Source organism: Lithobates pipiens, unplaced genomic scaffold, assembly GCF_037356315.1.
Source record: "Lithobates pipiens isolate NorthernLeopardFrog02 unplaced genomic scaffold, aLitPip1_a1.2 Scaffold_8, whole genome shotgun sequence".
NCBI classification, from domain to species: domain Eukaryota; kingdom Metazoa; phylum Chordata; class Amphibia; order Anura; family Ranidae; genus Lithobates; species Lithobates pipiens.
This window is the reverse complement of record NW_027507903.1, coordinates 106,708,991-106,734,410: the sequence shown is the minus strand read 5'-3', so window position 1 is coordinate 106,734,410 and position 25,420 is coordinate 106,708,991. Positions and strand designations below refer to the sequence as shown.

Here is a 25,420-nt window from a genome sequence, read left to right as displayed (position 1 = left end):
TGCCTGGCGCTTAGGAAGAGGAGCAGAGACACCCGCGGGGGTCTGTCAGAGCCAAGAGCTACAAGGGGGGATGGTGCTGTCATCAGAGCCAGAGCTGCAAGCAGGGGGTGTAGCAGGAGTGCTGTCACCAGAGCCGTGAGTGGGGGGTGTTGTCATCAGAGCCTCGCGAGTGGGGGGGTCGGGGGTGCTGTCTGAGATATATACCCTGATTTATATACCCTGAGGCTGAGCTGTATACCCTAATCTGTATACCTTGATCTGTGATGCTTAGCTGTATACCCTGATCTGTGAGTCTAAGCTGTATACCCTGATCTGTGAGGTTAAGCTGTACACCCTGAGCTGTATACCCTGATCTGTGAGGCTAAGCTGTATGCCCTGATCTGTATACCCTGAGGCTGAGCTGTATACCCTGATCTGTATACCCTGAGCTGTATACCTTGATCTGTATCCCCGATCTGTGAGGCTAAGCTGTATACCCTGAGCTGTATACCCTGAGCTTTATACCCTGATCTGTGAGGCTAAGCTGTATACCCTGATTTGTGAACCCTGATCTGTATACCCTGATCTGTGAGGCTAAAGTATATACCCTGAGCTGTATACCCTGATCTTTGAGGCTAAGCTGTATGCCTGAGCTGTATACCCTGATCTGTGAGGCTAAGCTGTATACCCTGAGCTGTATACCCTGATCTGTAAGGCTAAGCTGTATACCCTGATCTGTGAGGCTAAGCTGTATACCCTGAGCTGTATACCCTGATCTTTATACCCTGAGCTGTATACCCCGAGCTGTGATGCTGAGCTGTATACCCTGATCTGTGATGCTGAGTTGTATACCCTGAGCTGTATATAGAGATCTGTGAGGCTGAGCTTTATACCCTGAGTTGTATACCCTGAATTGTATACTTCAAGCTGTATACCCTACCCTGATCTGTGATGCTGAACTGTACATCCTGATCTGTTTGGCTAAGCGGTATACCCTGATCTGTGAGGCTAAGCTGTATACCCTGATCTGTATACTCTGAGTGGTATACCCTGATCTGTGAGGCTGAGCTGTATACCCTTAGCTGTATACCCTGATCTGTGAGGCTGAGCTGTATACCCTGATCTTTGAGGCTGAGCTGTATACCCTCAGCTGTATACCCTGATCTGTGAGGCTGAGCTGTATACCCTGATTTGTAAGGCTGAGCTATATAGTCTGTCCTGTGATGCTGGGGCTGTATACTCTGTCCTGTGATGTTTAGCTGTATACTGCTAACACTATGGATAGAAGCAAGTAGAATACAGGGTTGGAGTGGATTCTATAAGGGGTGGGGCTTATGAGAAGTGGGAAGGGGTCAAAAAGGAAGGGCGGGTCTGACGCCCCCCCATCCTAAAACTTCACCAGCCGCCACGGGCTGCTGGCTCCTGTTCTCTTAGTCCTGCTTCCCTGAACTTCCAGTCTCTTATAGGAAAGATATTTCAGTCTGCTAGTTTAGAGAATCAAGAGAGAGGAGGAAGAAATAGAGAAGTGCCTTGCCATTCTAGGCTATGGGGCTGTGTGTGCACACAGGGAGACACAACTCTAATCCTGGCATGTAAGAGTGGCTCTATAGAATGCTTCAATAAAAAGAAAAAAATATATAATGCTTAAAGAAAAATGCGCCACCCTGAAACAAGAAACCCGGGGCAGAGGTCATGGCACCAAGATAAAGAAGCTCTATACTCAGTAAATGGTTAAATAAGCTACTGAAAGGGCTTTAAAAAATGTAGGCGTTTATAATCACTTTAGGCAATTCTCTCAGCAGCTCGTCTCATTTTGCCCCCTCCCAGAGCACCTTCTCTGTACTTAGATTAGAGATGAGAAGGTTTGAAAGCTACAAAGTCATTGTTTGGAGGGGATCAGGGTGAGCTGAATTGCTAAATTAATGACTTTATTGTTTATGCTGTGAACTTTGAGAATTAATTGCTTCACAGTTCCTGAGGCTACAGAGATCAGTTAGATCATGGTGTAAAGGTTATTTGCTGCTTGTAAATAATATACAAACATTTTATTGTGTCTAGCTTGGTTCACTTAAAGGAGGATCTCTTAAGAACATATTTAAATGTATTTTTACATAATCTAGCATTATGTACTGTAATCCATCTTGATGTCAGCCACCTGTGATTTACTACATAATAACACTCACTCTGGCGGAAAGGAGGATCACTCAGAAACAATCTCTGCTTTCCAGAGTGCTGTTAATCTCCTTTCTTGAAAATGTTTACAAGTAGGAATAGGACAGGGCTGACTTTACTGTTTTTTTGCTGCAGTAGGCTGGGGCGCTCTGGAGACCATGCAGTGTTGCTTAAAGCGACACTGTCACATTATCTATGTAGTGGGCAAGGGCATCCCTGACCTCCCTATAGTAACCCTACCTACAATCCTTCACAACTCCTTGTTGCTGTGCACCTGACACTTAGATTGGCTGTGCAGTAGACATGGGGGACTGAAAACATCATTCCTTGGTCATTTGACAGTTTCAGGGCCTAGTGATGGTCTGTTATGCCCAGGCATCATCACAGGACAGAAGGCTAGGTTCTCCTCCATGCAGTCTGCAAGGGAGTAAGAATCTGCGATGGAGAGCAGATAAGCTTTATGGGGTAGGGTGGATGCCCTTTCCAGAGACACTGTGGGGTCGGTTTAGTAAAACTAGAGAGTACAAAATCTGGTGCAGCTCTGCATAAAAAAAAATCAGCTCCCAGGTTTTATTGTTAATGCTTAGCCCAAGTTCACATTGGCCCGATTTGACATGTGATTGACATGTCAAATCGCATGCCAAATCAGAGCCTATTGCCGGTACCAAACCAAATTGGTGAGACGCTAACCATGAGGCACCGCACAGATTGCCAAGTTCCTGCACTACTTTTGGCAACTTCAGGGGCAATTTCAATAGACATTTGTGCATGAACTCGCACAGGTGTCTGCCAAATCGCCCCCGAACTCTCAATGAAATACAGGTTTGAAATTGTGCGAGTTCAGCTGAACTTGCACGATTACAAACCCGCCCACATGTGAACGTGGGCATAATTGAACAAGCTGAAATTAGAAGCTGATTGGTTACCACGCAAAGCTGCACCAGATTTTGCACTCTTCAGTTTTAGTAAATCAACCCCTGTCACTTGGCCCTGCATGGAGTACTAATATCACCTTTCTAACTATACTGTCTGGCAGGACAGCCTGGACCAGTGTTTGAATACAATAACCAACATTTTGGTAAGAAAATACATATAAATATATACATATAATATAATACTAAAATAATATATAGTTTCAACAGAGTATTTAGGTCTTTGTACTTCTGTACTACATGCAACATTATCTTCTTTCTTTGCAACGTTTCTTTTACTGGTGTTCCCATAATTTGTACTACTATTCTATTGCAAAGCATTGATCACTAATCCCAAATATTCCATGATCTAACCGTTTATCCTGGGCCCTTGCAGACATTGTTTGGTTCACACAGCTCATGATCCCTGCATGAATGTCAGCAAGGCGAGACATGGCAGCTTCTGATGACCTCAATGCTTGTGTCACCTGAAAAAACAAAATAACCAAAAATAATTTCAAAATAAATTTTATATATATATATATATATATATATATATATATACACAGAAAAACCTTGAATCCACAAAGAGGTGAGGAACAAGGCTCAGGTATGCAGTTGCATTACAATGAAGCTTATTTGGTATAAAGGGTGTGGTAAGAACATCATTACCTCACCCTCATGATCACCACCCTAAACTACTAACAAAAGATAGGATATATACATTGTAGTGAAAGTGAAAGTAAATAATGCTGATAGTGGATTGCTGCGCTCAGTACATGTATAAACAACAATATAAATACATACATATATATATATATATATATATATATATATATATATATATATATATATAAAAGGAATATTGTATATTAACCAGTTGCCGACCGCCGCACGCCGATGTACGTCGGTAGAATGGCACGGGCAGGCATAAGGACATACATGTACGTCCCTTGCCTCCCGCGGGTCGGGGGCCCGATCGGGCCCCCCCCCGGTGCCTGCGGCGGTCGGTTTTCGTCCGGGAGCGATCCGGGACGAGGGGGCGGCCATTCATTCATGGCCACCCCCTCGCGATCGCTCCCGACGAATAGAAATCCCCGGTGACATCACTTCCTCTCCTGTAATGTAAACACAGGAGAGGAAGTGATGTATTCTCTCCTCCGTGTCGGTATTTTTCGTTCCGACACGGAGGAGAGCGGATCAGTGAGTTGCACCAACACTCTACACACACAGTAGAACATGCCAGGCACACTCACACCCCCCCTTTACCCCCCGATCACCCCCCCAATTACCCCTGCCCCCCAGTCACAGTGACACCAATGTCATTTTTTTTTTTTTTTTTTTTTTTTTTGCATTGGTGTCATTTGTGACTGTAATAACTGTTAGGGCAGTTAGAGTTAGCCCCCTTTAGTTCTAATGTACCCCCCTAACCCCCCCAATAAAGGTTTAACCCCGTGATCACCCCCCGTCGCCAGTGTCACTAAGGCTGGGTTCACATTGCAGCGGTTTATGAGAACGAATGTGATTCGCACCGCACTGCAGTGCAAATCACATCCGATCTCTGTGCGATTCGAGTTCAGCCATTCGCCGCACCCGCCACACCCGCCGCACCCGCCGCAAATTCGCACGGGACCCTTTTTTTGGCCCGCAGCAGAATCGGATCGCATGGGTGTTCACACCATGCGATCCGAGTTTGCAGATCGCACTGCGATATGCGAACTGATCTGGGGGTGTCAGTAACATTTCACTGACACTCCCAGCAGTTCGCATAGGGCAGTGTGAACTGCCGCCGGGAGGCATGCGATGCGGGAACCCGCCGCGGATTCGCGGCGTTTCCGCATCGCTCCAGTGTGAACCCAGCCTAATAAGCGATCATTTTTCTGATCGCCGTATTAGTGTCACAGGTGACGCTAGTTAGGCAGGTAGGTATTTAGGTTCGCCGCAGCTTTTTATAGCGCCAGGGACCCCCATATACTACCGCATAAAGCCCCCTGATTGCCCCCTAGTTAACCCTTTCACCAGTGATCACCATATAACTGTTACAGGTGACGCTGGTTGGTTAGTTATTTTTTTATAGTTTCAGGGCACCCGCCATTTATTACCTAATAAAGGTTTAACCCCCTGATCACCCGGCGGGTGTCATTTGTGACTAATAACTGTTAGGGCAGTTAGGGTTAGCCCCCTTTAGTTCTAAGGTACCCCCCTAACCCCCCCCAATAAAGGTTTAACCCCGTGATCACCCCCCGTCGCCAGTGTCACTAAGGCTGGGTTCACATTGCAGCGGTTTATGAGAACGGATGTGATTCGCACCGCACTGCAGTGCAAATCACATCCGATCTCTGTGCGATTCGAGTTCAGCCATTCGCCGCACCCGCCGCACCCGCCACACCCGCCGCAAATTCGCACGGGACCCTTTTTTTGGCCCGCAGCAGAATCGGATCGCATGGGTGTTCACACCATGCGATCCGAGTTTGCAGATCGCACTGCGATATGCGAACTGATCTGGGGGTGTCAGTAACATTTCACCGACACTCCCAGCAGTTCGCATAGGGCAGTGTGAACTGCCGCCGGGAGGCATGCGATGCGGGAACCCGCCGCGCATTCGTGGCGTTCCCGCATCGCTCCAGTGTGAACCCAGCCTAATAAGCGATCGTTTTTCTGATCGCTGTATTAGTGTCACAGGTGACGCTAGTTAGGCAGGTAGGTATTTAGGTTCGCCGCAGCTTTTTATAGCGCCAGGGACCCCCATATACTACCGCATAAAGCCCCCTAATTGCCCCCTAGTTAACCCTTTCACCAGTGATCACCATATAACTGTTACAGGTGACGCTGGTTGGTTAGTTATTTTTTTATAGTTTCAGGGCACCCGCCATTTATTACCTAGTCTCACTAGTGTACCCCTAAATTTAGGGGTGTCTACTTTCCAAAATGGGGTCATTTGGGGGGGGTTTGTGCCATCTTGGCATTTTATGGCCTTCAAAACTGTAACGCCCTTAGAAAGCCTGAAGGCGGTGCTTGGTTTTCGGGGCCCCGTACGCGGCTAGGCTCCCAAAAAGTCCCACATATGTGGTATCCCCGTACTCAGGAGAAGCAGCAGAATTTATTTTGGGGTGTCATTTCACATATGCCCATGGCATGCGTGAGCAATATATCATTTAGTGACAACTTTGTGAAAAAAAAAAAAAAAAAGTTTGGCATTTTCCCGCAACTTGTGGCAAAATATAAAATATTCCATGGACTCAACATGCCTCTCAGCAAATAGCTTGGGGTGTCTACTTTCTAAAATGGGGTCATTTGTGGGGGTTTTGTGCCATCTTGGCATTTTATGGCCTTCAAAACTGTAATAGGTAGTGAGAAGTGAACTCAAAAATTTACGCCCTTAGAAAGCCTGAAGGCGGTGCTTGGTTTTCGGGGCCCCGTACGCGGCTAGGCTCCCAAAAAGTCCCACATATGTGGTATCCCCGTACTCAGGAGAAGCAGCAAAATTTATTTTGGGGTGTCATTTCACATACGCCCATAGCATGTGTGAGCAATATATCATTTAGTGACAACTTTGTGTAAAAAAAAAAAAAAATTTTTTTTTTTGTCATTACTCAATCGCTTGAGGCAAAAAAATAAAATATTCAATGGGCTCAACATGCCTCTTATCAGTTTCCTTGGGGTGTCTACTTTCCAAAATGGGGTCATTTGGGGGGGTTTTGTACTGCCCTGCCATTTTAGCACCTCAAGAAATGAGATAGGCAGTCGTAAACTAAAAGCTGCGTAAATTCCAGAAAACGTACCTTAGTTTGTAGATGTGACAACTTTTGCGCAAACCAATAAATATACAATTATTGACTTTTTTTTTACCAAAGACATGTGGCTGAATACATTTTGGCCTAAATGTATGACTAAAATTGAGTTTATTGGATTTTTCTAATAACAAAAAGTAGAAAATATCATTTTTTTTCAAAATTTGCGGTCTTTTTACGTTTATATCGCAAAAAATAAAAATCGCAGAGGCAATCAAATACCATCAAAAGAAAGCTCTATTTGTGGGAAGAAAAGGACGCAAATTTTGTTTGGGTACAACATTGCATGACCGCGCAATTACCAGTTAAAGCAGCGCAGTGCCAAAGTGTAAAAAGACCTCTGGTCATTTACCAGCAAAATGGTCCGGTCTGAAAGTGGTTAAATACAATATAATTAAATTATTGTTGTAAATTAAATGCAGTCCCCAAGAGCAACCATAAACAGTAAAAATAAATAAGGGGCTTCCTGATGATGCATTGGTATGCGAAACATGTTGAGGCACAGTGACGCAACTTATATGTAAATTCTGGACATCTGGTGATCTGAACAGCAGAGTGCAAGCATGCTGGTGGTCAATACGGAAACTTATAAACAGTTTACAACATTTGGCTGGATGTACTTAGTGCCGGTCTGAGGGTACTTTTAAATGTAAGTGACCATTTTTATAAATTTTACATATGTTATATTAAACATGTTGCGCTATGATGGTGCCTCTTTTGTTGCACGAGTGACCTAGAGAGAGTGTACTGGATCCCCGGATAGTCTAAAGAGCAAGGGTGTTAATTGAACATACCAAACTTATCCAAACATCCCTGATTGAGTGGATAGAATGCTTTGTATAAAAGGAGATCTGGTGAGTGAGTAGAGATAGTGTTGAAGGATTCACTCACGGTGGTGTAAAACAGAATATTTTTTTTGGCACTAAATTTGAACAAACGTTAATGGACTTATTGATTTTGTTGTATTTATATTGTTTATACATGTACTGAGTGCAGCTATCCACTATCATCAGGATATTTACATTGACTTACTGTGTTCACTCCAAATTCTGTCCCCATCATCTGCATTTTGTGGCAGAAATCAGTTTGATATATCAGAGAAGGCAATAATGTTCAAGCCTTCAGATGTCTAGTTTTGGTGATTCTATGCTCACTATAACCTCATTTTACTGTTTAGTTGATAGAAGTGAAATGCATTGTGGTCACTGGACAATTGGCAGTAATAAAGCTGATTCACAGTCCAATGAGGAAAGGGAGCTCCAGTAAACACACACCTCTGTTCAACAGGCAGCCAAGGTAATGGATACAGCTTTGCAAAGGAATGTCTTTTAGGGCCCATTCACACTGCCCGCACACTTAACCAAAGTAGTTTAGTGTGCAGGCAGCTGTTAGTTTTAGCTGCAGTGAGCCACGGCATGTCTGCATTTTATTACAGCTTACTGCACCGCTCCTCCGTGCTGCACTGCGGTGTGAACAGAGCACATGGAAAACAATTGTGGCTCTGTTCCAACTTGTTTTTTCTTCCTAATCAGTCAAGCAGTTGCATATTTATATTGTGTGTGAATTAAAGCAGAACTAAACTCTCTTAATCAACATTAACTATTTTTAATCCTAATGCTGCTAGTCTTTCTAAAAACGTTTGTCCTAAAACAAAAATGGACACATTTGTATTGAAGCAGGATTTGTATCGTTTCTTTAGATAAATTCATCTTAAATCTTTCTTTGACCTATTATTAAAGAGGAAGTAAAGCCTTACTAAAATGAAAAATTAAAATAGACCCTGCAAGGCAAAGGCATAATGAGCTAGTATTCATAGCATACTAGCTCATTATGAATAACTTACCTGAGATGGAAGCCCCCGAAGCGACCCTCATCATCCTCCTCCGACGCCGGCATGATACCCGGAGTGACTTCCGGGTATCGCGGCTCCGGCGCTGTGACTGGCCGGAGCCGTGATGACGTCACCAATGACGTCACCCCTGCGCATGCTTGCGGGAGCCGCCACAAGCGGCATGCTTACTGCGCCTGCATGTTTGTCATTTGCAAATATCTCCTAAACCGTGTAGGTTTAGGAGATATTTCTTGGACCTACAGGTAAGCCTTAATCTAGGCTTACCTATAGGTCAAAGTGGTCTTTAAGGGTTTACAACCACTTTAATGATACTAACTCACTGCCGCTGTCTGTCTCTAGCTTACAGCTTAAAAACAAATGTAGTATTGTGCTGCTTACATCTTTGTTTATTAGCAGGGTAGAGGAAGACATCTTTTTTTTTTTTTAAATCATTCAGTAAGGGACCATATACCAAACAATTTTAATCGGGAGTACAATGCTCTTGCTTTATCTTATATTATTTTATCTTTATCTTGCCTTATCTGCTCGCAGGGAAATAACTATCAAGCCTGCTGATAAGGGGGGCTCAATAGTGGTAATGGATACAGATCAATATGAGAGGGAGATCTACAGGTAACTGGCAGATCCCAATGTATACACTCGTCTGCAGACTAATCCCACATATCGTGTACTAAGCAGAAAAAAAACCACTGTAGCACAGGCAGTAAAACAGAATATTATTGATGTTAACATACAGACATATTTAATTTCGGAACATCCAGTCACCCTAGATCCATAAGGATCCTAAAAATCCTCCTGGAACGTCCCATCATTTCACAGTACCGATTCAGTTACTATGCCGTTATTTAGAAAAGTGTCTAACCCCACTTATTGTACACTCACTCGTACATACGGGACACCCAAGATTTTTTGAATAAAATTCAAGACATCGCATTACTGCCTGGCTCGATACTGTTCACATGGGACATTGCCAATTTATATATGGCAATTCCACATTCTCTTTGGTTTAGAAGCATGTAAACATCTAATATACAGATCTACAACATACACACCTGCACAAATTTCATTCCTTATGGATTTACTTATTATTGTTTTGGAAGAGAATTTTCTTCTATTTAAGGATACCTATTATTTGCAGCTCGCTGGCGCAGCAATGGGTTTAAATGTGGCACCCCCATATGCCAATGCATTCATGAACATGATAGAACAGGTATTTATTTACAATTGTACTCTTTTCAATGATCACTGTACACTACGGTACAGGTTCATTGATGCCGCCTGTGCGATTTGGACGGGCGACTTTGAATCGCTATCCTTGTTCAACATGTACCTGAATCTATTGGTTCCAGGCCTTAAATTCAACATGTCAGTAAACCAGGAATACAATCAATTTTTAGATACTCTTTTACCAATCAAAGATGGACATATTATTAGTGATCTGTACAGGAAACCTACTGATCATAATCAGTTATTAAAGTATAGTCGTTTTCATCCTCCAGGAGCTTTTAAGTCCATTCCTCACAGCCAATTTAAACGGGTAGCCAGGATAACTAGTGATCCTGATGCCCGAGAGATTAGATTAGGAGAAATGGAGGACAGACTCCGACAATGGGGTTACCCTGCAGACGTCGTTCATAAAAAGCTCTTGTCTTTACAAGATGGTACTAAAATTATCAGAACAAGTGGCAGAATGCTCTTCATCTCTCAATTCCATCCATTTTCTACCAAAATTAACAACATTATAAAAAAACACTGGTCTATTTTAAAGAACAGCTATCCATCTGTGCGGGAGTTTTACCACCCCCTTCTGTCATCGTATTGCAGAGGTAAAAGCATTTATGACAGAGTGGTAAAATCAGATCAGTTTTCACCTCGTATGCCCCGTGTGACTTTTCTGGGCCCTAAAAAACATGGACCTTTTCCTTGCCTCTCGTGCATACAATGTTCTATCATGATAAAAGGCAAATGTTTTTCTCATCTCCAAAAGGGCTATAATATATCCATTAGAGATTACTACACCTTTCAGTCTACCTATGTTATATATATTATTAAATGTCCGTGTGGTCTCCTCTATGTGGGGGAAATCACACAAAAAGTGAAAGATTGCATTGCGAGACATAAGTACTCCATCAGGGACAAACTAGAGAATCTGCCTTTATCCAGACATTTTGTAGATAAGGGCCATACGGTCTTCCAACTTAGATTCACGGTGATTGACGGGGGTTCCAAAAAATAGACGGGGTGGTAATAGAGAATTAGAGCTTAAGAAGAAAGAAGTCCATTGGATACATCGGCTTGATACCCGTCAACCTAAGGGGTTAAATACAGATTTTGATCTCTTTAATTTTTTTGGTTATTGTATATAGTTTTTCTTACTTTTTCTTTTTTTTCCTTGTTTTTTACGTTATGTTATTTTTTTTGGTCATAAATCATGTGTGTCATTTTTGATCGATTGCACTTTATCACATATGTGCATGTGTGTGCATCTTTAGGCACGCACATTCACATACGTATACACATATGTAGTATTCCCTTTATTATCAATAAGATGGACATGTGTGAACCAGCTCCATAGAGAGCCAGTCGCAATCTCCTGTCATGCGAATTGGATGGGTCCTGCATCCAATTTGCTCTAGTGTGAACCTAGCCTCAAGAGAATAAAGAGTTTTTTAGTGGATTGGAATCTTGGTGAGGACAGACGGTATAGCTGGATGCAGCATTACTCTGCCATTTTCAAGCAGAACGCCCAAGAATCAGGAGTTGTTAGAATATTGAATCTCCATATTTATAAGCTTTTAAAACATTATTCCTATAACTGTTACTAATAGAAAAGCATTCTCAAAATAATCACACTCTTACCTGTTGAGCTATTCCATCCAAATCTATGGTAGACTGGACTAGTTTCTGGTCTTCTTCTTCATTCGGGTTGGAGTATATACTAAAAAACTAAGGAATACATTTTATAAAGTACAGTTCTATAAATTGTATAATGATGGTCTTGTGTATCAAGACATGAAATTATATCTTGTGGCAGAACTTGATAAATACCAACAACATACATCGTTTCTCTCTTTCTATGCAATTGCTTTATGATTATTAGAACCACAAATAATAATTTCCTATATGCTATCTGTTTGCATTGACTGCTATAACTAGCCACAGATACTACAATTGGACTTTCTCATTACATTTACCAGCTACTTTATAGTGGCAGGGCCTGCCTAAACAATTTACTTGATTTTTTATTAAAGCAGGTATGTCCTCACACTAGTTATTGGTAAATTTAATGGAGAATGTTGAACCAGATTGTGTGGCCACCTTAGGACATACCTCTTGTAGTTGTGTTAGGAGATGTCTCCTCTGTCCACAGGTCTCCTCATATCCCACAATAAAGATGGTGAGCTTCTGCTGGTATCTCTTCCTTTGAGCAAGGTCATGTAGGACATTTTCCAGATCATCCTGTATGAAGATGAATAATGACCTTCTAAGTATTATGGGTTCCGGCTTCATAATAATTAATTAATTCAGTAATAATCACATACCAAATAATATGCAACAAAAATGAATGTATATGCAGTTCAGGCATCTCTAATAATTAGCCATCTGCATTGCTAGTTTAGTAATCTACAACAGCCAAATCCTCAGTTCATTCATACTGCTCACCACATCTTCCACTATTTCCATATCAGGGTTTTGCCCATGGCTTAGAATTCCCTGTGTCCGTTCAAAAGTCTGGATCATCTGAAAGAAAAAACACATATTTAGGTCTCATGCCCACTAGAAAGCTAAAAACTGCTAATGTTTTTTTTTGCTGGCGTTTAGCACTGTTAGCCTAGTGTGTACGCTAAGTTTAGTAGCTGCAGCATTAAGGAGCAGGGCCGCCGGCATCCTTAAAGTGATTGTAACGTTTTTTGTTTTGAAAAAAAAAAAAAAGAAACATCCCATACTTTTACATCCCATAAGAGTTTTGCACAGAGCAGCCCCGATCCTCCTTTTCTGGGGTACCCCGGCAGCGCTCCTAACTCCTCCTCTTCGGTAAGGCTGCTTTCACACTGGGGCGGTATTCAGGCATTACAGCGCTAAAAATAGCGCCTGTGTAGCGCCTGAAAAAAAACGGCCCCTTTCACTCCAGTGTGAAAGCCGGAGGGCTTTCACACTGGAGCGATGCGCTGGCAGGACGGTGAAAAAAGTCCTGCTAGCCGCATCTTTGGAGCGGTGAAGGAGCGGTGTATTCACCGCTCCTAAACCGCTCCTACCCATTGAAATCAATGGGACACCGCGGCAATACCGCCGGCAAAGCGCCGCTGCAGCGTTAACCCTTTTTCGGCCGCTAGCGGGGGTTAAAACCACCCCGCTAGCGCCCGCAGACCGCCGCTAAAACGACGGTAAAGTGCCGCTAAAAATAGCGGCACTTTACAGCCGACGCCGCTCCCGCCCCAGTGTGAAAGCAGCCTAAGTGTCCCCACGGTGAGCTGATTTCCATGGGGGCACACGTGCGGGCACACTCTTGAGTCCTGCTGCAGTGTCACTGGATTTGATTGACAGCAGCGGGAGACAATGGCTCCCGCTGCTATCAATCTATCCAATGAGGACTCAAGATAGCGGCTGGAGCTGCTGGGTTCATGATCATTGCTGGAACGAATGGGTTCAGGTAAGAAAAAGGGGGGGTCTGGGGGGCAGCTGCGGCACAGAAGGTTTTTCAACTTAATGCATAGCATTAAGGTGAAAAACCCTGAGACTTTACAACTCCTTTAACAACCAGTGAATACCTGGTTGTTAAGGAGCGGGCCATGAAGTCAGCCGCTGCGTCCTTAACAGCGGATGAGTCATCAACTGTCAGCTGGATTGAGGGCATGTGGCCTGGTAAGGTTCGAGGGGCGCTTACTCTTTACCCCCTTTTCTGCATGCTTGGATAAGGGTCTGGTATGGATTTTGGGGGGGCCCCACTGCATTTTTTAAAATAATATTGGATTAAAATTGCTGGCAATATTTGTTTTTTTACATTCAGATTTCCCACTGACCACTGATGACTCATCCGTTGTTAAGGACGTGGGGGACAGCTTCCCAGCCCACTTCTTACCAACCCCTAATCACTGGTTGTTAAGGATGTCAGTGGCCTCTGCTTAAAAATAAATAAAAAAACTCTGCTAAACCCTGGCGTTTAGCAGAGTTTGGGAGAGTTTTATAGCGTTTAGGAGGTGTCAGCGTTTTGTCTGCCAAAATGTTGCTGCTCCAGAACTCGCTGGCCCTGGGGTTTTTTTTTTTTTTACAGCTTGTAAACGCCTATGTGTGCATGGACACATAGAAAAATATGAAAAGTCATTTTGAAAAAAAGCCTGACGCTGCTAAAAGCAGCAGTAAATTTGCACTGTGTGCATGAAGAAGAAGCTCAGGTCAGCATCCATGAACAGTTAAGCTTTCTACATATATGTAGATATTTATGCCAAAACACACAAATGAACTTTTAACACTTTATAACTATTGAAAAATAGGCAATTCATCAAAGAGAACTGAGCGTGACTAGAGGTTGCCAGGTACCAAGCTACCAATTGTTCTACAGCAGAAGGAAAACTGGAACTATTTGGCAACAGGAGCCAAACCAATTAACAGGAAATGCAGTTACTAGCCAGGAGCTTGGCCAGACACCACAAATCTATTTATCAACGCAGCTGTACATAGCAAGATTAAAGTAGACCTGTCACAAATCAGGGCACTTCAGAATGAGCATATGTTAGAAAGATCATAAGCAAAAGCACTTGAATTGATTCATAGACATAGGCAGGTGAAGTTATATACAAATATTCACTTTTTCTGTAAAAAAAAAAATCTGCCTTGTCCCATTCAGCTTCATAAATATCCTGACAGGTCAGTGAAGACATTCAACTCATAAAAAGTCCAAAAGAGAAGGCCGGGGCAAAGTCAAGATCACTTTTCTCAGGAAAAAAAAAAAATCTAGGTCTACATATACTGAAAATTGAAGTGCCTATAACCCTAGATCTAATGATTGCTTTGGAACAGGAACCTCAACTTTATGTATTTGTTTGTTACAAGCTATTTTGTAATCACTCAAGTCTGTGGCATTACAGTGGTTGTGAAACCTTACATATACAAAATGAAGTGACTAGTCTCAGGTGATACATAGAGATGAAAGAAATCCTACTAACTGTAGGTCGTAACTGTTTGGAACCTCTACAGCCGTTTAAAGTCCAGAATTTACACAGCATTTTTCAATATCTTGTTATGAGATAGTCACAATTGAGTAATTGCCCATAAAATTATATTGGATTTGGAAACACTCACCATGGCACTAAAATATAGGCTTAAAACAGGCTGGCATATGTAATGATTGAAAACCAATAATCCAGTAAAAAGAAATGTAAATGTCAGTACTGCGGAACAAACTTGCTAAATGCCAAAAAAGTCTGTGCGACAGTTAGATACTAGATTTCCCAAGGCATTAGAACCTACTTAAAGTGTCTGTAAACCTCAGACATGAAAAATGAACAAAGCATATCCTTCTATATTGTGTACTTGTCTCAATAAAGAACGCTAATGCCGCGTACACACGATCTGACTTTCTGGCAGACTTGGTCCGGCGGACCTGAGTCTGTCGGACAATTCGATCGTGTGTGGGCTCCAGCGGACTTTTTCTTCCCCAAAGTCCGGCGGACGTAGACATAAAACATGTTTTAAATCTTTCCGCCGAAAGTCCGCTGAACCCAGTTCCTGTTGGGAAGTCCGCTCATCTGTATGCTGGTCCGATGGACCAACTATGACGTAACGGCAACCACAGCACCTGCCCACGAGAATGTTTCCAGCACGATCCTATCGCACTGGTTCCCAGCTAAAGGGTACTGTACACCAGGCCCTTGGGTCTGGTATGGATTTTCAGGGGAACCCCCATGCTGAAAAAATGGCGTGGGGGTCCCCCCAAAATTCATACCAGACCCTTATCTGAGCACGTAGCCCGGCCGGTCAGGAAAGGGGGTGGGGACGAGTGAGCGACCCCCTCCTGAACCATACCAGGCCGCATGCCCTTAACATGGGGGGGTGGGTGCTTTGGGGAAGGGGGCGCCCTGCGGCACTCCAACCTCAAATCACCTTGTCCCCATGTTGATGAGAATAAGGGCCTCTTCCCAACAACCCTAGCCATTGGTTGTCGGGGGGTCTGCGGACGGGGGGCTTATCGGAATCCGAGAGTGCCCTTTAATAAGGGGCCCCCAGATCCCAGCCCCCCACCCTATGTGAAGGAGTATGGGGTACAATGTACCCCTACCCATTCACCTGGGGGAAAAAGCGTCAATAAAAAAACACACTACACAGGGTTTTAAAGTAGTTTATTAGGCATCTCCGGGAGTCTTCTTCTGACTTCGGCAGTCTTCTTCCTGTGCTGTGTGGAGGGTGTGTGTCCCTTCCCTCCAATCAGTTCTCCTCACTTAGCTTTGCAGAGTGTAACTTCTGCTATCCGCCCCTATTTTTCTGAGCTCTCAGACAAGCATTATAATTCTGGACTTTTGATGTAGCGTTGAGAATACTGCAGATAGACAGGTACAACCTATGTAGGAGGATTTATTTAATCTTTGTGAATCGCCTGAGGCCAGTCAATTCACGGGGTATATGTAAGGGTTCACCACCACTTTAAAGGTAGGATCAATCAAGAGCTTTTCCTATCAGTTTTTGGCCAAAAAGTCACCAGATAAATCTATTATTTTGTGTGTGACTATTTTATGTTTACAGTGGTAGGCAAATGCTGGCTATTTGACAGCTCTTGGGGGAGCTGCAATATGTTACCTATGGAAGAGGGAGGGGAAAGCACATTGACATTGGCTTACCAAAATGGAGAAAAAACTACAAACAGGCAAATAAAATTCAACACAACGCTAAATGCTTCCTAACAACGAGGAGGAGGTTGGGTCAGGGATGGCATACACACATAAGATATATATATATATATATATTCACCAATGTACCTTGAACTTGTTTAGTTCCCTATAGCTAGCTGATATATATCTATTCTTCTTTCATTGCGTTTCCCTTGTTTTCTTTTTTGTATTGAAGGTCTGTTACTATGTATCTTATAAGCCTTTGTCTATTGAGTATTTATTTTGAGTAAACAGTTCAAAAAGGTAGTTTGTATCGGTTGGTGCATTTGCAGTGTTTGCACTGCTGTCACCTGTAAGACGGTTTAATACTGAGTCAATATCATCAATATAATATTCTACATGGCAGCCAGTACAGTCAAAAAGCTACAAAACTGCTATATAGTATAAAAAGAAAGCGTTTTGAAGCAAGATCATCCACTAGAAAACAAATAGATCATAATTTGGAGAATCTCGATGAAGTCCAGAGGGAACTTAAAGTGGACCTTCAATCATTTTTTTCAACTTTCCATCCATTTAATCTTCTGCCTTTGTTGTTTTAACTTTGGATAATAAAACTTTTTTTTTAGCCAGTAAATACTTTAACCACTTCAGGACCGCCGTATTGCCATTGTACGTCAGCACAATGGCACAGGCAGGCAGAATCACGTACATCTACGTGATTGCCTTCCAGCGGGTGGGGGGTCCCATCGGACCCCCTCCCGCTGGTTACGGCGGTCCGATTCGGTCCAGGAGCGCTCCGTGATGAGGGGATGGCCGTTCGTTTTCGGCCACCCCCTCTGGATCGCTCCTGGCCAATGAGAAGCTTCCTCCCCTGTGTATTGTTTACACAGGAAGGAGGAAGTGATGTCATTCTCCTCGGGGCGGTCTTTTTGACCGGACTACGAGGAGAAGAGTAAAAGTAAGTCTGCACGAACACTACACATGTAGGTACACACAGGCACACAAACCCCCCCCGATCCCCCCCCCGATCGCCCCCCGATCCCCCCCCCCGCCCCCCCTCCCCCCCCAGTCACAGTGTCACTGATTGCATTGATCATTTCTTTACTGATCAATGCATTCAGTGTCAGTTGTGACAGTAAAAACTGTCAGGACAGTTAGTGTTAGGTCCAGGGTAGCCCCCTATCACCCCCCAATAAAGATTTAACCCCCTGATTGCCCCTAGAGTTAACCCTTTCACCCCCTTTTGCCAGTGTCACTAAGCGATCATTTTTCTGATCGCTGCATGTGTCGCTAGTGTCGCTAGGTAGCTAGTTATTTTTTTAGGTTCACCGCCAGGTTTTTATATCGCTAGGTACCCCGATATACTACCCAATAATGTTTTTAACCCCCTGATTGCCGCTAGTTAACCCTTTCACCCCCTTTTGCCAGTGTCACTAAGCGATCGTTTTTCTGATCGCTGCATTAGTGTCGCTACAGTCGCTAGGTAGCTAGTTATTTTTTTAGGTTCACCGCCAGGTTTTTATAGCGCTAGGTACCCCGATATACTACCCAATAATGTTTTTAACCCCCTGATTGCCGCTAGTTAACCCTTTCACCCCCTTTTGCCAGTGTCACTAAGCGATCATTTTTCTGATCGCTGCATGTGTCGCTAGGTAGCTAGTTATTTTTTTAGGTTCACCGCCAGGTTTTTATATCGCTAGGTACCCCGATATACTACCCAATAATGTTTTTAACCCCCTGATTGCCGCTAGTTAACCCTTTCACCCCCTTTTGCCAGTGTCACTAAGCGATCGTTTTTCTGATCGCTGCATTAGTGTCGCTACAGTCGCTAGGTAGCTAGTTATTTTTTTAGGTTCACCGCCAGGTTTTTATAGCGCTAGGTACCCCGATATACTACCCAATAATGGTTTTAACCCCCTGATTTCCGCTAGTTAACCCTTTCACCCCCTTTTGCCAGTGTCACTAAGCGATAATTTTTCTGAACGCTGCATCAGTGTCGCTAGTGTCGCTAGGTAGCTAGTTAACTAGGCTCCCAAAAAGTCCCCCACATGTGGTATCCCCGTACTCGGGAGAAGCAGCAGAATTTATTTTGGGGTGTAATTTGACTTCTGCCCATAGCATGTGTGAGCAATATATCATTTAGTGACAACTTTGTGCAAAAAAAAAAAAGTTTGTAATATTCCCGCAACTTTTGGCAAAATATAAAATATTCCATGGACTCAACATGCCTCTCAGTAAATAGCTTGGGGTGTCTACTTTCCAAAATGGGGTCATTTGGGGGGGTTTTGTGCTATTTTGGCATTTTATGGCCTTCGAAACTGTGATAGGTAGTGAGGAGTTAAATCAAAAATTTGCACCCTTAGAAATCCTGAAGGTGGTGATTGGTTTTCGGGGTGCCGTGCGCGACTAGACTCCCAAAAAGTCCCACACATGTGGTATCCCCGTACTCGGGAGAAGCAGCAGAATGTATTTTGGGGTGTCATTTCACATATAACCATGGCATGTGTGAGCAATATATCATTTAGTGACAACTTTTTGTAAAAAAATTTTTTGTTTTTTTTTTTGTCATTATTCAATCCCTTAGGACAAAAAAAATAAATATTCAATGGGCTCAACATACCCATCAGCAATTTCCTTGGGGTGTCTACTTTCCAAAATGGGGTCATTTGGGGGGGATTTGTACTGCCCTGCCATTTTAGCACCTCAAGAAATGAGATCGGCAGTCATAAATTAAAAGCTGTGTAAATTCCAGAAAATGTACTCTAGTTTGTAGACGCTATAACTTTTGCGCAAACCAAAAAATATACGCTTATTGACATTTTTTTTACTAAAGACATGTGGCTGAATAAATTTTGCCCTCAATGTATGACTAAAATTTAGTTTATTCGATTTTTCTTATAACAAAAAGAAGAAAATATCTTTTTTTTTCAAAATTTTCGCTCTTTTTTCATTTATATCGCAAAAAAAAAAAATCGCAGAGGCAATCAAATACCATCAAAAGAAAGCTCTATTTGTGGGAAGAAAAGGACGCAAATTTCGTTTGGGTGCAATATTGCATGACCGCGCAATTACCAGTTAAAGCAGCGCAGTGCGAAATTGCAAAAAGACCTCTGGTCCTTAAGGTGTTTATTGGTCCGGAACTGAAGTGGTTAAACCAGGCATGTCCAAAGTCTGGCCCACGGGCCAATTGCGGCCCACATTCTGGTTTTATATGGCCCCCCCTGGTAATTTGGATATATATATCTTTTGTGGACCCCAGGGCCACAAAAGATATAGATCAGTGATGGCGAACCTTGGCACCCCAGATGTTTTGGAACTACATTTCCCATGATGCTCTGGCACTCTGCAGTGTGATGGAGAATCATGGGAAATGTAGTTCCAAAACATCTGGGGTGCCAAGGTTCGCCATCACTGATATAGATCGTATTTATCGGCACTGGAGGGGACAGAAAGGGGACGGAATGAGTGCCGTCAGATTACATACAGGATAATCTTTTGTTTACCTCTACGGCATCTGTAATAGGAAGTCCTGTCTCCTGGGCTGACATTGGATGACTTGTTCTGTCTATTATAGGAGACGGGACTTTGTATTAATGAGGCCGCAGAGTAAACAGGCAATTTTTCTGTATGTAATCTGTCGGCGCACGTTCTGTCACCCCCCCCCCCCCCCCCGTCCCCGTCCCCTCTGAGGCTGCAGATGAGCATGAATCAGGCTGCACTGATGGTAAGGCTACATTTATGCCAATGGTGAGGCTGCATTCATGGCAATGGTGAGGCTGCAGATGGGAACTGATTAGGCTCGCTTGATGGGCACTGACCCTTATTTTGTTTCACAGCTCCTTATTTAAAATTTTATTTTTCTCCTGAAACTTCTCTATTAACGTGAAGGTGCGTGTTACATGCCTGTGTGTGTTACATGCCAATAAATACAATATATCCAAATAACACACCTGAGCTCATCCTTAGTCCTGAGCGGCGCTTGAGGATTAGTTGGGGTCCACAAAAGATATATATATATATATATATATATATATATATGTATATATATATATATATATATGTGTATATATATATATATATATATATATATATATATATGTATATATATATATATATATATATATATATATATATATATCCAAATAACACGCCCAAGCTCATCTCTTCACCACACACAGTCACAAAGGCAAGATAATTCTTGTTGGGATGTGTATTAGTGCTCAGACGAACACACTTAGACCGAATTTTAATGGTTCAAAGAATGTCAGGCAAAATGTTTGGCCCTCATGCATTTGTTCACTCAAATCTGGCCCTCTTTGAAAAATTTTGGACACCCCTGCCTTAAACAGTCCACTTCCTGTTTCTTGTCTGGTCATTAGCCTAAGCTTAAGATATCATGTACAGGTCTCTCTCTCTCACTCTCGTGAGAGTTTGTCATAAGAGGGCCAATAAGAGCTGCAGGGATGCAAAGCTGGAGGTGTGCCTCTGTGTGTCTGTGTAAATCTGGGAAGTGAACAGGCAGCAGCTTCAGCTGCCCACAGTTAAAATGGATGCAGCCAGACTTAGTGGAGGGAGATTTCTGCAGCATATTTGACAAGTACAGAATCACAGAATATATAAAATAATATGCAAAGTTGTTGGAGGGAAGCTTCAGAATAGCAAAGATGTGTTTATTATAAATTATGTGAGCAGACTGCAGTTCTTCTTTAACCTCCCTAGCGGTAATCCCAAGTCTGGCTCGGGTTAGGAATTTACTAGCAGGAGCGGTAACCCCGAGCCAGACTCGGGATCGCTTCACTGGATGCAGGGGAGGACACAGGGAGAGTTACTTACCTTGTCCCCTGCGCTGTGTGATCGAGCTGTCCTCCGCTCGATTCACAGTGACAAATGCCGCCGAGCTCCGTTCCCTGCGACGTTACGGCGCACGGGAGCGGAGAACGGCGGCAAATTCAAAAAAGTAAAAACACACAAAACACACACAGCACTGTAATCTTACAGATTACAGTACTGTATAAAAACAAATACAAACCCCTTTTGTCCCTAGTGGTCTGTGCAATGCCCTGCATGCACTTTTATATTATAAATACTGTTTTTTCTGCCTGGAATTTGGAGATTGTCCATAGCAACAAAAAAGTGTCCCTTTTTCAGTGTTTTAGCATTTGATTACATTATTGAATCATTTTTATTATTCTTTATTATATTATAAACTTTATCATACACGGGATGTCTGCTAGACTCTGGTTTGAAGAGATTTAAGAGCGTTATTCCTAAGAATTACAGGACTACAAAATAAAACGCCAGATTTCCATGCAAAATAATTGTACCGCTTTCAGCACCTAATTCCAGACTGAATCATACCGCCAGGGAGGTTAAAGTGTCATTAAACCCACATCATAAAAAACTATCAATAATGCTGTATTACATGCTGTTCATACTCACTCAGTCACTATGAGATTCATTTTCTGTATACTGCAAAAAAAAACTGGTTTATCCTGCTGTTCTCTATCTCCCCCTTCTATTAATTTCCCCAATTCAGCTAGGAATTTTGCAGCTGTGGTGGCAACTCTGCACATGCTCAGTTTTCAGTGAGTTTCTATGCTAAAGCATTTCTTCCCTATCGCATCTGAGCAGCCAAGGTGACTATAGAGTCACACATGTGGGCGTATACACAGTGGTAAATGGCAGCCCACTCCCTCCCCCCTCATCCACGCCCACTAACCAGCTTAACAAAATGAAGGTGGGATATTAGATGTAGATTAATGATGGCTTCACCTCCTTATTCTAAGACACAGGCTGGAGGGGCGTGACACAGCATGTGACTGGCAGAAATACGCCCACATCATGTTATTTCGTGTGTATACCCAGCTCCCACTTCCTCTCCTGGCGCCGCGGCGCTGAGCGGAAGTTCACCTCTCCCCCCTCCCTCCCTGAAATCTTCTGGGACACGTCACAGGTCCCAGAAGATTGTCCGGCCATTCAAGACAGCAGCACGACTCGCGCATGTACAGTGCGCACCCGGCTGTGAAGCTGCAAGCTGTCACAGCCGGGCACCCACACTTACAATGCTGGCGCCGTGGAGAGGAAGGGGAGAAGAGCGAGGCTTCGGGTGGCCGTATCGCTGGACCGTGGGACAGGTGAGTGTCTGTTTATTAAAAGTCAGCCGCACCAAACACTTTTTGTAGCTGCTGACTTTTAAATGGGTGGAACGCCACTTTAAGTTTGTCTTCACCGTCTTCATATTCCAAATGTTTACTTATCCTTTCCAAGCATGTCTTGTTTTGCAGTAGAAAACTGCTGTTATGCTTCTTCCTGCATGGATCTGGGACACAGCAGGAAACCTATGTGCCACTCTAATTACCCCTCCTCCTCTTCTCTCCGAGCGCCGGGAATGCTGCAGACTGACACCCCGTGGCGTGGATCCGGGGATAAAGCGATGTGCCTGCTCACACTTTATTGATATTATTTATTTATTTTTACTTTGTATTCCTAAGGCTGTTTTTTTGTTTTGAACATGTGACCAGCAGCAGGGGCATAGAAGCTCCTCCTGCTTATGGTTCCCTGCAGACAGACTGGGAAAGATCTGGGTCATATGACAGCTTTATATTGATTAGGAAATAGGTACTTAGATGCTTTTTTTTCATCTAAATAATTCCAGTGCCATCATCCACACACAGAAATAGAACAATGTAAATGAAATAGTGTGTGTTTAATATCACTTGAAAGAAGCATGTAGCAGTGAATAGCTTCAAATCCAGCCAGAGTTTAACCTTGGTGGAGCTTGTATGTTCTACCAGTGTTTTGTTGGTCAATACTGTAAAATATGTGTTTCAATTGTTTTTTTTAAAGGACTCTGTGAGAAATATAGGAGGCACCAAAGAAAGCTTGTAAGTTATTGATCTGGAGCTTGGACCTTTGTAAACACGCTAGCAATAACAGCTCCCGTGTATCTTTAATCCAACTAATATCATATATATCAAATGCATACATATATGCTCACTATTTATGCAGGTTGTACTTCCTGTATACCAATTCTGCATAATATTTTACTTTACTGCACTTCTCTGTCAATGCCATGCCAAGTCTATAGGGTTTATTTATAATTTGAAAAAAAAAACATTGCATAGCAACTCACCCAGTGAGAATGGGTGAATATTAGGTTATTTCCGGTGCTGGTCAAGATTCTTTCATTGATTTAAGATGTAAAACACTGCATTCTGCCACGCAATGGGGCTAAGTATCTACTTAGTGCCATTTAGTGACTAAATGTGGTGTTTTTAATTTTAAATCAATGAAAACCATTCGATAGCCTAATAACACATTCACTGGGAGAATTGCCATGCATTTTGTTTTTTTAGAAATACAACCTATAGACTTTAGTTAGACAAGTTGCATTTATAAAATACACCCCATAGTATGAAGAATTAATAAAACAAAACACTCTAGACCTCTAAATGACTTTCTGTTAACACTCACTCGGCAAAGTTATTATGTGCACTTATTAGACACACAGATATAGCCACAAGAGAGGGAAAACTACAAGTTTATATTTGAAAAAAACCCTGAAAATATGGTACAGAAAATGAAAAAAAAGTCAAAAATAACTTTCATGGAAATTCACCCTAAATGAAAATACACTACAGTTCCATTAAAGTGACTGCTGAAGTGACAAGCCTAAAGTGATACACATAGATAAAACAAATCCTCCTAGGTAACATAAGTTGTACCTGCTTACCTGCAGCCCTCTGTTCACTATAACCTCCTAAAGCACATATTTTACACAGCATTTCAGAGCTTCAGAAGGCAGAGGGTGACAACCTGACATCACACACTGAGCAGGGAGCTGAGTGTATACTGAGGGTAGGGAAAAGACGCATTCCTCTCTACACAGTCTCATAGGGAAATATGCACAGCTGCGGTTGTCAATCAATCACCTTATATGTGATGGGGGGGGGGGGGGGGGGATTCTGTAGCGTTGACATAAGCTGTCAGAAATGACTCAAGTACTATGCAAATACCAGAGGGAAGAGAGAGCAGATAAAAATAACACTAGGTGCTTTGGACTGAGGCTAGTACATACTCTAGATAAGTTTGTTCATTTTTCACTTCAAAGGTTTATAACCAACTTAAAGAGAGACTATAGACTGTTTAAAGCTCACCTTGTCTACTCTCTGCCTTATCTTAGTCACCTCTTCAGTGATATGATGTGCTCTTCTTGCCATCCCGGATAAGTGATTAGATGCTAGAACCACCATTGCAGGCTGGTCAATGCCCTCAACCCAGTCAGGTCTGGAATCCATTTGAAAGTGACCTGTAAGAAAAGATAGCCATATGCTTTGGGACAGTGCCTTTTATTTTTTTTACACTCAGCATAACCCCCATGTATTACACAATACATAATTTTATAGTTACGTGTCAACTATTGTGGATTTAATAAAAGAAAGAAGAAAATAAAGGGCTGTGTAAAGGAAACTTGCAGAAAGAAAAATTCAAAGGGTGCCATTTCTTTCCTTCTTTTGAAAAGTCAGTTTTTCCTGCTGTCTTTACAAAACTCTCTGAGTTACTGACCCAGAAAAAGTATGCAGCAAGTGAAGTCCGAACTCCTGTTCAGCATATCTCTACAAGGTCAGACAGACAACTAGCATTTTGAGAGGGTTGAGAGGGATTTTCAGCAATAGCTTACACATTTCTGTACAGGCTCTCTTTAAGTAGATTTCTCTAGGTGACTTTGCATTGGGGGAAATTGCATTGGCTCTTTTTGGAGAAAGGATCTTCACTGACACCTCACTGAGTGCACAGCACACCTGACTGTCCTCTTCTGCTGGAGTTGATAAGCACACAAAGATCATCCCCATCACTTACCTGAGGATATGGAAGTGTGAAGAGTGTGGTGCT

The 25,420-nt window shown here is 42.7% G+C and overlaps 1 protein-coding gene across 1 annotated transcript in view; it reads right to left on the bottom strand.

The window, feature by feature from the left end:
- LOC143963708 (uncharacterized) overlaps nucleotides 1-24,844 on the bottom strand; it is a 73,059-nt gene extending 48,215 nt beyond the window's left edge. Inside the window, exons 1-5 of the mRNA XM_077473419.1 lie at nucleotides 24,685-24,844; nucleotides 12,369-12,446; nucleotides 12,036-12,164; nucleotides 11,565-11,651; nucleotides 3,438-3,550 (exon numbers count right to left, since the gene is read on the bottom strand). Of these exons, the coding sequence (XP_077329545.1) occupies nucleotides 3,438-3,550; nucleotides 11,565-11,651; nucleotides 12,036-12,164; nucleotides 12,369-12,446; nucleotides 24,685-24,825 (548 nt within the window). The 5' untranslated portion in view covers nucleotides 24,826-24,844. The remainder of the gene's footprint in view (nucleotides 1-3,437; nucleotides 3,551-11,564; nucleotides 11,652-12,035; nucleotides 12,165-12,368; nucleotides 12,447-24,684) is intronic.
- Between the last annotated feature and the right edge of the window lie 576 nt (nucleotides 24,845-25,420).